The following is a 13,711-nucleotide window of genomic DNA, read 5'->3' as shown; positions in this document are numbered from 1 at the left end:
CCAATAAAACCAGATACCATAGGGAAGGCAAATGCACAGACTGTTATTTGGGGAGGAAAAGAGACGGAAATCTCACAGCAAGACTTTCTGACCTAAGGATAGCAGAGGTCTAAAAGCAGAGTTAGAATATACTACTGCTTTTCAATCTTTGCAACAATCAACTGAAAAAAGAGCAAAAAAGATTTCTAGGAGCTCAGCATTTTCAAGGTGCAAACTAATTCCACAGCCTTAATTTCAGTGTCCTGCTGGTCTGCCTTAAGTGTATCTTCTGTTTTACTGCAAATTTCATTTTGTATACACACAATGTCATTTTGTAAAGGTACATTTGTAAATATTTTATTTGTAAGTCCAATCACTTGTGTAACATTGTAAAGTGATTAGCTGCTGTCACATGTTAATATTACTATGCTATAGTATATGTTATCTACAGAAGCTTCAAAATGTACATCTTATCTGACTGTGTTCCTATAAATACACTATATTAAAGATGCAGTTTCTGGTTTTTGTTTTGTTTTTTGATTAAAGACAATTGTTCAGAGACAATGAGTCAGTTTTATTTCAAACTCTGGATTTTCTAGAGCCTTTAAGACACTAAAACAATCAGTTGCTTTATTCAATACACCCCTTTTAACTGGATGTCTAAAGAGAATTTGAACATTGAAAGTATCAGCCCAGAATATTCTAGGTCTGGTGTAGAACTGAGCAAATAATTGATTTTGTAGTTCAGTGGCCAGATTGGAAATTGCAAAAAAAAAAAAGCCCAAACATTTTGGGTCAACCTAACATGAAATGTGGGAGGGGGTCGCAGGTGCTTCCTGATATGAAAAACAAAACAAAAAAAAAGCAAGTTGGGTTGAACAAAATGTTTTGACGCAAAATAATTTTGGGGGATGGAAGGGGTTTTACCTCTTAAATAAATCTAGTTAAATTTCTTAAATGAAATGTTTAAAAAACAACACATTTTGTTTCCAAGATGTTAAAATGAAACATTTGGATTTTTTCCATTTTCCCCCGCAACGGAAACTACTTGCTAGATTCTCAGAGGGTCATTTGACCCAAAACTGTGTTTTTCAGCAAATAAATGATTCAACCCAAATTTTCACCCAGCTCTTGCCTGGTGTATGAAACATGGAATGGAACTGCCTTTTCTTTATTTGCTACGCAGGCCAGAGCGAGGAGAGGATCTCTGGATGTGACAGTTCAGATCTGTGCTGCTCTTTAAGCACCACTTGGAAAGGTTCCATACCTCAGACGTGGTCCCCAAACTGTGGGGCACAGCCCCTGAGGGGAGTGCAGAACACCTGGGGAGTGGGGAGGCACAGCAGGGCCCTATCCAGCCCCACAAGGCAGGGAAGGAGTGCCACCTAGCCGGGCTCTGCCCCCAGCTTCATTTCTGCTCCGAACCACACCTCTGACCCCAGTTTCACTCCTGGCCCCAGTTCAGCCCCTCATTCTCAGCCCCCCGCCCGAGGGGCACAGACCCAGTCCACCACTGGTAAGAGGGGGCAGGAGAGGACAAGTTTGGGGATCGCTGCTGTGGACACCAATAGGATTTCTCTGCTCACTGTGAGAGCCGCCCTCACCCCCCCCAGCACAAAGGAAGGATCCTGGCAGCCTGTCTGTCAACTCTGTCGATGTCATCATGGGTCTTGCACTTCCTGGGGCGTTTCAAGCACTGGCCCGTGCCCCGCAGAGACTAAACGAGGCGCCCGACTCCGCCTCAGCCTATATGTAGGGAGCTGGCTACGGAGGCCGGGGTGGGACCCTTCTTTGGACGCTCCACGCTCACAGAACGGGATGGGGACCTCGCCTGGTGGGAAGGGAAGGGAAGAGAGAGATTAGGGAACCCCCTCCCCCCACCGCCAGGCTGTGGAACGGACAAACCGGGAGGGGAGGCCACTAACAGGACGCTGACACAGCGCATGCGCGCACGGCGGCGGCGGCGGCATCAGCCGGGGTCCAGGGCAGGCCGGGAGGTGGGCACGAGGACAGATTGCGCGCTGCGTTTCCCGGCGCGCTCTTCGGTACGTCATCATTGGGCGCCGCCAGGAAGGAGCGGTGTGACGCGCCGCCCGCGCCGTCTCATTCATCTGCTCCCTCCTTGCGGGGGGGCAGCCCCGTGCAGCGTGTGGGCGGGAAGCATGGTGGACTCGGGCTCCTTGGAGCGGCTGGTGTCGGGGCTGCACCGGGCCCGGGCCCTGCGCTTCGGGGACTTCGTGCTCAAGAGCGGCCTCGCCTCCCCCGTCTACGTCGACCTGCGGGTCATCGTCTCCCATCCGCCCCTCCTCAACCAGGTACTGGGCCCGGCGGGGCGGGGGGCTGGGACCCGCTGCTGCTGGCGGGGGGGGGGGGGGGGCGGCGGAGCGGCGGCGTGGGGGAGGGACGGACGGCCCACCCACCCACCGACCGGCTTCTCTGTCAGGAGCCCGCCGTTCGGGCGGGCGCAGCAGGGCCCGTGCCGCGAGCGGAATTGCTCTGGGCCGGTTTCTTCTGACCGACTCCTCCGAGTTTCCGTGGGGCTCGATCTTCGCAGCCCGGGCGCTGAAATGCCTCCGCGCTCACCGGACCCGTCGCTAGGTCTGTAATGTTTACACTCTGTAACTCCCCTGGCCAACGGGAGCCCTCTGCGCCGGGGTGCACCTCTGAGGAAACGCCAATGTAGTCGTGCTCGGTGTGGAAGGATCTCTTCTCTTCGGCTGCCGAGGGCAGAATGCTTTATCCGGGAACGGAGCAGGAAGAAGATCTGCTGGTGTCTGTACATATGTTCGCGTTGTAGCTCTCCAGTTCAGCCTGCTGACCTTGCCATAGCCTGTGGTTCCCTTAGTTTATCACCCTCCTTTCATCTCCTGGGTCCTGCAGTAAATATTGGTAAATGTCTGGCCTCCAGGTAACTAGGAATTTAAGATCGTTGTGTGTTTTGCATAAGTGAGGCTTTCCTTTATTAAAAAAGGTATTTAGTACTTCTTGTGGCAAGTGGGAGACTGGAAAACATGCACGCCCGCTCTCTGAAAAATTAGTCCTACAAGCATGGAACTGTAATACAGGATAAACAGTAGCTTGCTTTTTTTTGGCCACTATTTTAGCCCTGTCAACACTAACGTTGTGGAACTATTGTAATATATTGAAAACATCTATTATATAGTGCCGGTCCCCTGCCCCCACCGCTTTGGCAGAATAAAGCCCCACATTCCACTTGTTATTTTTAGATAGTGGCCTTAATGGTGATTGTCAGTACTTCACAGTGAGAAAAAGAAGGGGAAAGTAAAATTAAAAGAAGATATGACTTGTTGGCTAAAGGAATGGTGACAGTGCAAAAAAAAAATCTAGGTTGGGGAATGTTTCATGTGTTTTCTTGAATAATATCACGGACCACTAATTCAATGAATGAAGTTACCAGGCATTTTTCTTAAATAATCCCTGCCCCAAAGAATTTAGTCTATTTTGATAGCCGCTAACCCATTTGGGGTGATATCTGGGTACAAATAATACTGGCAGAATATTGCTTACAAACATCTGAGAAAGTAGCTTCTGACCAGACACCAATCAGTTGGGAATATGTGAAATTGCTTCCATGGGTAATATATGTTTGTAGGTTAATTTATTGCTGCTTAAAAATATGATGTCTTTAGGTTGCAGATCTGCTGTTTCAAACTGCGAAAGATGCAGGGATAAAGTATGACTCGGTGTGTGGTGTTCCATACACAGCGTTGCCTTTGGCTACGGTTATCAGCTCAACCAACCAGATCCCAATGCTTATACGGCGGAAGGAAGCAAAAAACTATGGTAAAATGATTCAAGTTAATTAAGATTAAATTGTCTTTTCTGGTTGAAAGATTTACTTGTGAAAGTACTTGAAATAGTTTTGATGACTGGCATTCTTTGTGTTCCAATGGAAGACCATCTCTCCAGTTGAAGGGAAAAAAATTCCCACTCTCCTGTCCCCCCCAAATGTATAACATCGTCTAATCACTACACTCATTGCTCCCTGTTCCCCTTGGGAGAGCAAGTGCCTTTGTTGCCTCTCCCTAACAGGTTCTGCATGAGATTGTGCCCATTTACTGGTTATGGGGAAAGGCACCAGGGACTCAGCAGCCTCCATAATCTCTGTAATCTGGGTATTAAACTACTACTTGCTGGATGTAGAAGTAGAATATTGGCAAATATATTAAACTGAATGTCTCAGTGGCGCAGATAACTTTATTAACTTTCATGCCCTGGCAAAAAGCTACAGAAGAGATAATTTTATGGCTTTAGTAATTGTTTCATTATTGCTCTGTAGTGCCTCACACCCAAGGATTAGTGGAAGGTTTATGTTGGTGCCTGTAAGAGCAAATAAATCATAAAGATATCCAGTTGTTTATTAATATTTGCAAAACTTCACAACTTCCTGGGGGATAGAGGAGTATTTTACCTACTCAGGAAGGTCAAGTGACTTGCATGAAGTTACAAAACAAGTCCATAACAGGGCCATGAACAGAACTTTGATGAATAACCCCAATTGTAATCACCACACATTACCTCTCTCTAATGATAATGAAAGCAGAGCTCCTTATTGTCTTCAAGACTAATTCAGTTACTTAATAACAATTGCTTCCCATAATGCATAGTACATTTAGCTTTAACAATAGTAAGTCTTAGGGTAGCATTTTCATATTAATTTTTTTGAACTGTTGATTCAATGGGTTGTCTTTATTGATTTGAAGGTACCAAGCGACTGGTGGAAGGCACCATTAATCCAGGAGAAACCTGTTTGATCATTGAGGATGTGGTCACAAGTGGATCTAGTATCTTGGAAACTGTAGAGGTTCTTCAGAAAGAAGGATTAAAAATCACTGATGCCATAGTGCTGCTGGATAGAGAGCAGGGAGGAAAGGACAGGTTAGAAGAGCGAGGGATTCGTCTACATTCTGTGTGCACCTTGTCCATGATGCTAGAGATTCTCCAGCAGCAGCAAAAAGTTGACTCTGAGATGGTTGAAAGGGTGAAGAAATTCATTCTGCAGAACGTCATCAAACCGGCAGAGCAAAATGGTGCTGTTCCCATCAAACAAATATGCAAAGAAATGAGCTTTAGCGCTCGTGCTAAACTACCTGGAATCCACCCTGTTGCAGCACGACTTCTCAAGCTCATGGAGAAGAAAAAAACTAACTTATGCCTCTCTGCTGATGTTACAGACTCCAAAGAACTTCTACAGCTGGCTGCCACTCTGGGTCCCAGCATTTGTATCTTAAAAACTCACATAGATATCCTGAATGATTTCACCCAAGAGGTAATAAAGGAGTTGAAAGCTCTTGCAGACCAGCATGAGTACCTGATATTCGAAGACCGCAAGTTTGCAGACATTGGAAACACTGTGAAAAATCAGTATGAAGGTGACTATTTGCAACCGTAGTTTATTGTGACGTTTTTGCCAGTACAACTGCGTTCTGAATATAATGTGCTTCCCTTTAGTGCAGATATATTATGATGATGACAGCTATGTTGATACACAATTTATTCATGCATACTTGACTTTGCTTGTCTGAATCTCTTCATTTAAGCTAGAATAGTAGCTCTGTAGAGCCTTCATCACCTGAATTTGCTTTTTCTTTTCTTATTTCGTTGCATGTTGCCCCGAAAGGTAATAGTCACAGTAGTGTCTAGATCCCAAAAATGACTCTTCAGACAGTGAAGACAAAATCTTACAGTTTGTGGAAGAATATGATTTAGAACCTGTTGTGTTTAGGCAGCTAACGGATTGTTCAATCAGATTGTATTTGCAGCTGCCAGAAACTGCAGTAGTCAAAATGTTGTCATAAAAATGTGCAATGTTTAGTGTTCTCTGTCTTCATTAAAATATGTTTCCTGCTTGATAAATTCATAGTGGTGCTTAGCTGAAAATATGTCTCTCTGTTTCTTTCTTCTCAGGTGGTGTATTCAAAATAGCTTCCTGGTCACACATAGTTAATGCCCATGTGGTTCCAGGCTCTGGAGTTGTGAAAGGGCTGAAAGAAGTAGGGCTTTCTTCGCAGCGAGGCTGTCTTTTGATTGCCGAGATGAGTTCCCAAGGGTCACTTGCTACTGGAGACTACACAAAATCTGCAGTAAGTAGGAACTTCTGTTTTGCTTGGAAGACTTGCAGATTGCTCTAGCAATGGAGATTGGTTGTGTGCACTTCATAACATCATAGCTCACATTTTTAAAGAACTTTTCAGGCACAGCTACTGCTTACCAGATTTCTCTGGTAAAGACAATAAACCTATAGATTTCAAAATCTTAAGAGGTTGCCCACAGCTTCAAATTGATATCACCAATCTCTTACTGATTTGTTTTGAATTATTATTGTAACCATTGCAAAAGTATATTTGCTCTTTACTACTTTCCTTAGCAGTTACAGCCTGTTAGCTTTTGTTCTACATTCCAGATCTAATGTTCAGTCTTCCTTTATAGTTTCTAGTTACATTTAGGTTCTAATAAGGAGCTGTCAGTTCTGTGTGCTATGTGATTATTTCTTTAGTGAAGCTAGGACATGGATTGAAACACTGCAAAAAACTGATTTTTCTGGTGTCTTACAATATCAGACAAAACATAAGCATGCAGATGGGAGGGCCTAAGACAACTCATTGGTCAGGTTTAGTGCTAAGCATGGGAATTTATAATTTTGTTCTTTTGGTTTTTGTTATATTTAGGTACAAATGGCTGAAGAAAATGCAGATTTTGTTTTTGGATTCATTTCTGGCTCCAGAGTTAGTAACAAACCAGAATTTCTTCACTTGACTCCAGGGGTTCAGATGAAAGCTGGAGGTAAAAACACTCCTGGGGAAGTAAAAATTGCAATTAAATTTCTCACGTTGGTCATTTCAGAAGTGACTTTTAAATAAGAGAATGTTACATTTATCTAAGAACTATAATTCTTTTTTGCAGCTGTCTCTAATGTAACTATTTCAAAGGGGGAAAAACTAGTTGATATCCCATGAGTAAGAATAAGATTGTGTCACAGAAGTCATGGACTCCGTGACTTTCAGAGATCTCCGTGACATTTTCCACTTAGTTCTGGCCCCACTGCCCCATCAGCCATGGTGGGTGCTGGACCCTCCCCTTCCCGCAGCAGGGCTTGGGCTCTCATTCCACTGCCCCACCCCTCTCCCAGGCTTCAGTTGTCCCCTGACAGCCCCACCCCTCCCAGTTTTTAGTAAAAGTCACAGACAGGTCACGGGCTTCTGTGAAATTTTGTTCATTGCTGTGACCTATTCATGACTTTTACTAAAAATAACCATGACACCATTGTAACCTTTCCCATGTGAATAGTACTGGGCATGTGCAGTGCATCTTATCCAATAGGTGTGGATGCTTGGATACAAGTATGATACCGTATGTCCCTTGATCCTCAATGCTTTCTCCTGCAGATCTCTGGCAACTTCCTGAAGGAGAACAGTAGGCTAGGCAGCCTTTTTTGCTAGGCTTCTAGCTACCTCAAGTTTTGCGTGCAGTGGAGTGCACAAAAGATGTGTTGAATGTGCTACCATTAGATTGCACTTTCAAATGTGTAAGTGATGACCATCAAAAGGCATAACTAAATGTAAAATCCTAACCATAACGTAAGCATTTTTATTGAATAGAATTGAATTCAAAAGAATCAGAAGTCTTAAATGCTGAGTAATACATTTCCAAAAACTGTTTCAGTGAGTTGCTTTCCTGATTCATTAGTTTCTTCATGTAACCAAAAGCAAAATCACATATCTTCATTTGAATGCAGAAAATTCTGTTTAGTTATGTAACTTGTTAGCAGTTAAATTCTATCATGTCCTATAATAGCAGACATGCTCTGTAACAGATGTCAGCAGCAATCAAATAAATCATCAGATCATAGGCAAACACCAAATCTCAATAATCCTGAAAGGGACTTTTTATCTAACTACTCCATATAATACAATGTGTAAAGCATGAAAAATGAGACCACTGATATTGAATTCAGTGTGAATATTTGTTAACTGAACGTTCAAAGCAGTCTCGTATAAAATGCCTCAAGTCAGATGCTAAGAGTTCAAGCTTGTCTCCCCTTGAGTCCTAATGTCTGTTTTAGAATTTCTGGAGAAAGCATTACTTACTACAAATCAGAAAAATGATGTAGCATATGTTATGTGTTTCAGGTGATCACCTTGGACAGAAGTACTTAAGCCCACAGGAAGTTATTAGCAAAAGAGGTTCAGACATCATTATTGTGGGACGTGGCATCTTGTCTGCTTCAAATCATCGAGAGGAAGCAGAGAGGTATAGGAAGGCAGCATGGGAAAGCTATTTAAGCAGACTTGGTGTTCATAAGACAAATTTGAGCCCAGGATTCCAGTGAACAGATTAACTCAATGCATTTCAGAAGAAACTGGAGTAATTTGGAGGATGTTTCTCCCCGTTGGCTAGGTTGGCATCTACTTCGAAACCAATTGACTATTTTGCTTTAGGGAAAATGCCAATGACTACATTGTTAGTAGTGTGTATAAGCAAAATCACACTCATTGTGACCATTGTTTCTTCACATGTGAGACTGTGAAACCAAAAATCACCATCCAACTTTACTCTTAGGTCTAACTGGTCTTCCTTGCTTCAGAAAATAACAAATGAAAACACTCCAAGGGGTACTTGCTAGGTTATTACTGCCTTTTGGTATTTCCTTTAGTTATGGACACATTGCAGGTGGTGGTTTTTTCAATATTGTACAACAAAGCTGACCATTCGCAACAATGAATGGCACAACACAACTTGTCCCAGTTTTTAGGGAGCACAAACTAGTTTGAATCCCACTGTGTAGTGTAGTAATCTACTACTTAATAAACATTTTAATTGATTCTTCATGAACTGAGAGTTTGTCTATTAATAGCATTCTTCCCCTAGCTTATAAATATCTTGTACTAAAAACTAAGGGTATGATAAGCCTAGACATCTAACTACTAATTACTGCCCCCTCCTGATACGTTTGTAACTGCTGTTGTGATTGGTATGAATTATTGGTACCATGGTTCCTCTCCAAATTTGCTATGAGAAAATTACAGCTCTAGCTACGAGTTATCTGCCTGTGGAACTGATTTGGAGTGAGGCTATTAATGAGGCAAAAGCACAAATCCTGAGTGTAGTGGATTGGTTATTTTTATGAAAAATCTTCAGTGCTTTTCCATGGTATTATACCAAAATTTCTACTCTTGTTTTTTGGCAGGAGGGGCAGGGTAGAGTTGTGGTTGGCCCTGGACGTGGAGTCTTTGCTGAGTGTAAATTGGACTAATCCATGCAGAATTTTTAAGAACAAGGAAAGCAAGTTTGAACATGATTGTGGTGTTCTACCTTGACACTAATACTTGAAAGATTAGAGAGAATCCAGTGTGCTCTTAAGACTTTAAGTAAACTTTGCTATTTGGTAGAAAGATACAAGATTACTTCATCTACCCCCATGAAGGTATTTGATGGGCCTGAGGAGTTCAAGTCTGGTATGAATGAGAATATGGGAAATGGCATTCTGAACATACTGGTGTTAAAATAATGTAAGCTGAGCATCACTTGGTCACTTCCCATAAATCATCTTTACCTGAGAATCACTAAAAGGTTCACTAATCAAAATTCTGTTAGTCCTCCGCTTATTCATTGAGCTGGACTTTTCCTAGCAAAGCTGAAGAGCTTCCATAGCTTGTCTTACCAGTGAAACTTGATCAATGCTGCATCTCTTGTGTGAAGTAAAAGATACCGGCGGTTGCTTGCACAGCTGTTCACATCTATTGCAAGACCCCCAGACTTTCACAGTGAGTTCTTGATCTCCCATTTATCACTAAAGGTGTGGGGGGGGGGGGAGGGAGAGTGTCAGAGAGGACACTGGACTTCTGCTGCCTGTCCTGTTGTGTTATAAGTGGTAGCTAAGAAGAAAGAAACTTGCCTGATTCATGGCCTCTTACACTTACCCTTTGCTGAGAGAAATTCTTCCACCAGAGGGCGCTGTGACTCTCCCTGGTGCACTTTTTGAAGCTACAGTACCACTTTACCTAGTAGATTTCATCATAAGCATGAATTGTTGCTGTTCTCATCAGAAGCAGTCTATTTCTCCATACAGGTGTAATGCTGTCACTGCACTGAAGGTAGTACAAAGGTGGAGAGTTGAAGAGATTTACTTGAATTATCTTGTACACAATATTTGTCTCAAATGGTGATCCAGTTCTGCCTGATAGAACAGGCTCAGTCTTGGCTATAGAAGTGCAGGGAGAGTAATGCATTTTGTGAACTCCATTTTTTCCCAAGTCATGTTATTTACTGGGTCGCTCATAAAGACCTTGAACCAGCAACTAAGGCTCTGGCTTAAGCCCTCTGTTTACAACCAGTTAATCAGGTCTATCAAAAGATGATGCATCGCTGGAATTGAACGAGGTGACCATTGGAGATAGTGATCCTAGCATCCAATATTTTTAGCAAGCTGAAGTATCACAGAACAAGGCACTATTTCTTTTTTATTAAAACGTGAGGTTATTGATTTATTTAGTTGCACAGAATTGTTCATAGACATAGGCCTTCATTAATGAGCGGCATTCATTACTACTGTACAATTTATACTTAGGTGCTTCAGTTCATACTAATGACGTTCCAAACATTTCAGTTAATAAACAAGACCAAATTATCCCTATGTCCCCTCCTGTGCCACCCCCCACATGGTCTTTTATAATCATGACTGTTTCAGCAAACAAGCATGTGCAGCTCTAATCTGAGAGAACAATCATTTTCTTTCAGGCACCTGAAATGGATGAAATCCATTTCAAATTAGGCATAATGTTCATTTCTTTTGTGTGCCCCTGCTGTTTACATTCCATGAAGCGTAGCTCCTGCGGTTGGTCAGAACTGCATTTGTAACATGGGAACTAGGTCACAATTTACAAAACTCATTTGCATCATAATGTATGAATCTGATCAGGCCAGAGAATGAATAACAAAGACTTTGTCAGAGTCGGGGATGGAGGCAAATGACTAGTTTCTATTTAGTTCATCAGCTGTCAGATGATGATGACATTTTTAATCTCTTTATAGTTTATGAAACCCATATATTTAAGCTGCAGTAAAATTCTATTTATAGTGAAATAGAAGGAAAGTTCCATATTTTTGTTGTGATTTATAATGGTGAATAACTGTTCTTAGCCCTTCATCATTGTACACTGCTATACAAGCACTAGTGATGGTAACTAACACTCTACTTACTACATGCACATCTTTCAGAGGTGTTACTTTCCCCTATCATGTAACTGTAGAAAATGACACTGATTACGTGATTTGCCTAAATCCAGTATCAGAAGTATGATGAGCATTTGGAAATTCATTCCCAGTTCTGTATTCAACTTCCTCACCCATGCTGGTTCTTTTAGGCCTGGCCTATGATACACAGCGTTACCGTGCCTGAACGCTTGTGAGTAGTCATGTTAGCTGATGTGATTGTCAGTGGGCCAAGGGGGATGCAGTCTTATGTACCATCATGTTGACCACTGGTTAGGCTACATAAGTAGCTACATCATGTACAGCATCTTGTCAGCTAACAACTGTTCAGCTACACTAAAATTTTATAGTGTGGAAAAATAACCCTCTGATTATAATCTTCTGCAAACAAAATTCTATTCTACAAGCATATACATCCAAATATGCTGAAAATGCATTCACTTATTTTCATGGTAACTGGCAGGACAGTGAACAATTTTAAGTGAACAGTGGTGGGGGAACAGCCCCCATTCTAATATAGAAAGCAGCATCTTAAAAATTATTTAACCTCTGTCACTGAATTGCTTAATTGGAACGTGGCTGATTTACACTGCTTGTCGGATAGTGAAAGGTCACTGGATCTAATCCCAGGAAATGAGCCAAGTATGGCAAATCATGTCATTGTGGCTCATTCAGTATAAGTACATTTGAAATGCTCATTAGCATGAGTATTATAGGAAGCAACAACCAGTGTTTGGGTGTAGGAAAGAGTTTGCACCAAAGGAATGTGAAATACCCTCAGGAGGTATGGCTGGAATTCTCTGGTGGGGGAGGGCATTAACTCTCCAGACGTGGATTCCATATTGGAAGGACGCAATCTGAAGCTGTCTGAGGAGGACCGGTCTAGCCTGCTTAGTTTGTAATCTGTTTCAGAGAGGCAGTCAGCTCTCGAGTCCCACCCTGTGTGATTAATGCTCTCTCAGTACCTGGGGTAGCTGAGAGTGTTTTACCACTGAAAGCAGCCTAAGTGTGTCCAGGGCTTTCTTCTTCTAATGGGTTAGGTATGCACTTAACCTCCCCCCCCTCACTAATTGTCTTAGTGGCTTGGCTTCATCCCTCTTCAGCTTGGCCCAGCTTTCTGTGCACTAACCTATGGGCCGCTCCACACCGCCAGCTATTCTAGCCGTATCTGGGGCACCATGGCCAACTGTTCCCAGCAGGCAGTACTACCATCCCAGTCTGTGGGGATGGTGGGGATGTATAAACAGGGTTGACCTATCGTTTGATTTGTGGGAAAAAAGCTAGTGACCGGCTATATCTGTATAGCAACTGCAGCCAATGCAGGTGTCAACCTAGTGACCGGAACACACTGCATGTGAAATGACTAAAAGTTAAGGGTGCCTTGAGCCAACATAGTTACAAATAAGGTCACAGGTCCAGCTTAGCTGTAAAGCTGGGTGAGATCAGTAGCGAATGCCCACCGGTCATTAGCACCTGAAGGCTACTCTGGTAGGTAGTTTCACTCTAGTTCATAGTGAAGAAGTGACCACATTTCAAAAATCACCCTGCAGCATCCACAGTCTCAGCAAGGGGCAGAGAGCTGCATCAGGATGGAAATTCGACACCTTGAACCCAGGTCCCCCCCCATCTCAACGGAGTGCCCTAATGCCCAGGCTAGGGCTAAGCTGACATTTGGGGTGGGGAGGGTACCTTTAATCATGCCTGTTGATGCTGTTGCATTTTGTGTGAATAATTAAATGTCCTCTGGCCTATAGAGAGAGAGAGGACAAAAAGCAGGAGATTGACCCTGTACCATGGTGGTTAGGGCACTGCAATAGGGATGTGGGTGGAGTCAGGTTCAAATCCATGATCCAATGAATATGTCATTATTTATTTTTAAGCCTCCTCCCCCAAACAAAAAAAAAAGAGTGGAACGATGTTACCAACAGATTGAACGGTGGTTCAGGCGCACACTTTAGCAGGTGGTTCAGATCAAGCAGAGGATAGAGTCAATCAAACCTGGGTTTCCCACAGCCCAGGACATGGTCCTGGCTACCTAGTATTCTGGCCCATCTCTTATGCAGGTAAATCATGCCCAAAGTAAGCCTTCTGGATCAGGCTTCCTAGGTGAGCGAAGCAGGGGAAATCCTACTGTGAGACACCTACCAGGGCTTAGGGGTCAGCTAGTGCTCTGAGCAGCTCAGTGTGGGGTGGTGGCAGGACTTAGGTCCTACTGACATTCACAAAACTGCATAGCTGCCTAAGCCTGTATGCACCTGAAGCCCCATAGGCATGTACATTTGTCCCAGTAGGCATGCACACAGCCAGCTAAGTCCCTGTGTGCATCTAGCCCCTGGGGCCATATCCTCAGAGGGACTCATGCACCTCAGTCCCCTTGAAAATCCCAATAGGCACCTATGTGAATCGTTAGTCACCTACGAAATCTGACCATTAAGCTCAGTTCCCCCATCTGTAAAATGGGGATAACAGCATTGCCCTGTTTCACAGGGTGAATAAATGT

General features: G+C 43.2%; 1 protein-coding gene across 2 annotated transcripts; it reads left to right on the top strand.

Moving 5' to 3' along the window:
* The first annotated feature begins 1,834 nt into the window (after positions 1 to 1,834).
* UMPS (uridine monophosphate synthetase) lies at positions 1,835 to 8,832 on the top strand. Of its 2 annotated transcripts, XR_010919903.1 has the most exons (7): positions 1,835 to 2,294; positions 3,630 to 3,783; positions 4,704 to 5,372; positions 5,908 to 6,083; positions 6,669 to 6,783; positions 7,386 to 7,525; positions 8,130 to 8,242. XR_010919903.1 is itself a non-coding variant. In XM_067549615.1 (6 exons), the coding sequence occupies exons 1-6, from the start codon at positions 1,923 to 1,925 to the stop codon at positions 8,327 to 8,329; spliced, it is 1,686 nt and encodes a 561-aa protein (XP_067405716.1). In that variant the 5' UTR covers positions 1,846 to 1,922; the 3' UTR covers positions 8,330 to 8,832. The 2 variants fall into 2 exon arrangements, 1 of the variants encoding a protein (XP_067405716.1); XM_067549615.1 differs by lacking the exon at positions 7,386 to 7,525 and having other exon boundaries at positions 1,846 to 2,294; positions 8,130 to 8,832.
* The last annotated feature ends 4,879 nt before the right edge of the window (positions 8,833 to 13,711 follow it).

Source organism: Emydura macquarii, unplaced genomic scaffold (genome assembly GCF_026122565.2).
Source record: "Emydura macquarii macquarii isolate MOO-44397 ecotype Brisbane River unplaced genomic scaffold, CSIRO-AGI_Emac_v2 contig_1253, whole genome shotgun sequence".
Taxonomy (NCBI): Eukaryota; Metazoa; Chordata; order Testudines; family Chelidae; genus Emydura; species Emydura macquarii.
This window is presented reverse-complemented; position numbering and strand designations above follow the sequence as displayed.

Coding starts and splice junctions, on each gene's coding strand:
- UMPS (XM_067549615.1), top strand. CDS start 1,923: ATGCGCGCACGGCGGCGGCGGCGGCATCAGCCGGGGTCCAGGGCAGGC. Junction 6,084..6,668: donor GAGACTACACAAAATCTGCA/GTAAGTAGGAAC, acceptor TGTTATATTTAG/GTACAAATGGCTGAAGAAAA. Junction 6,784..8,129: donor GGTTCAGATGAAAGCTGGAG/GTAAAAACACTC, acceptor TATGTGTTTCAG/GTGATCACCTTGGACAGAAG.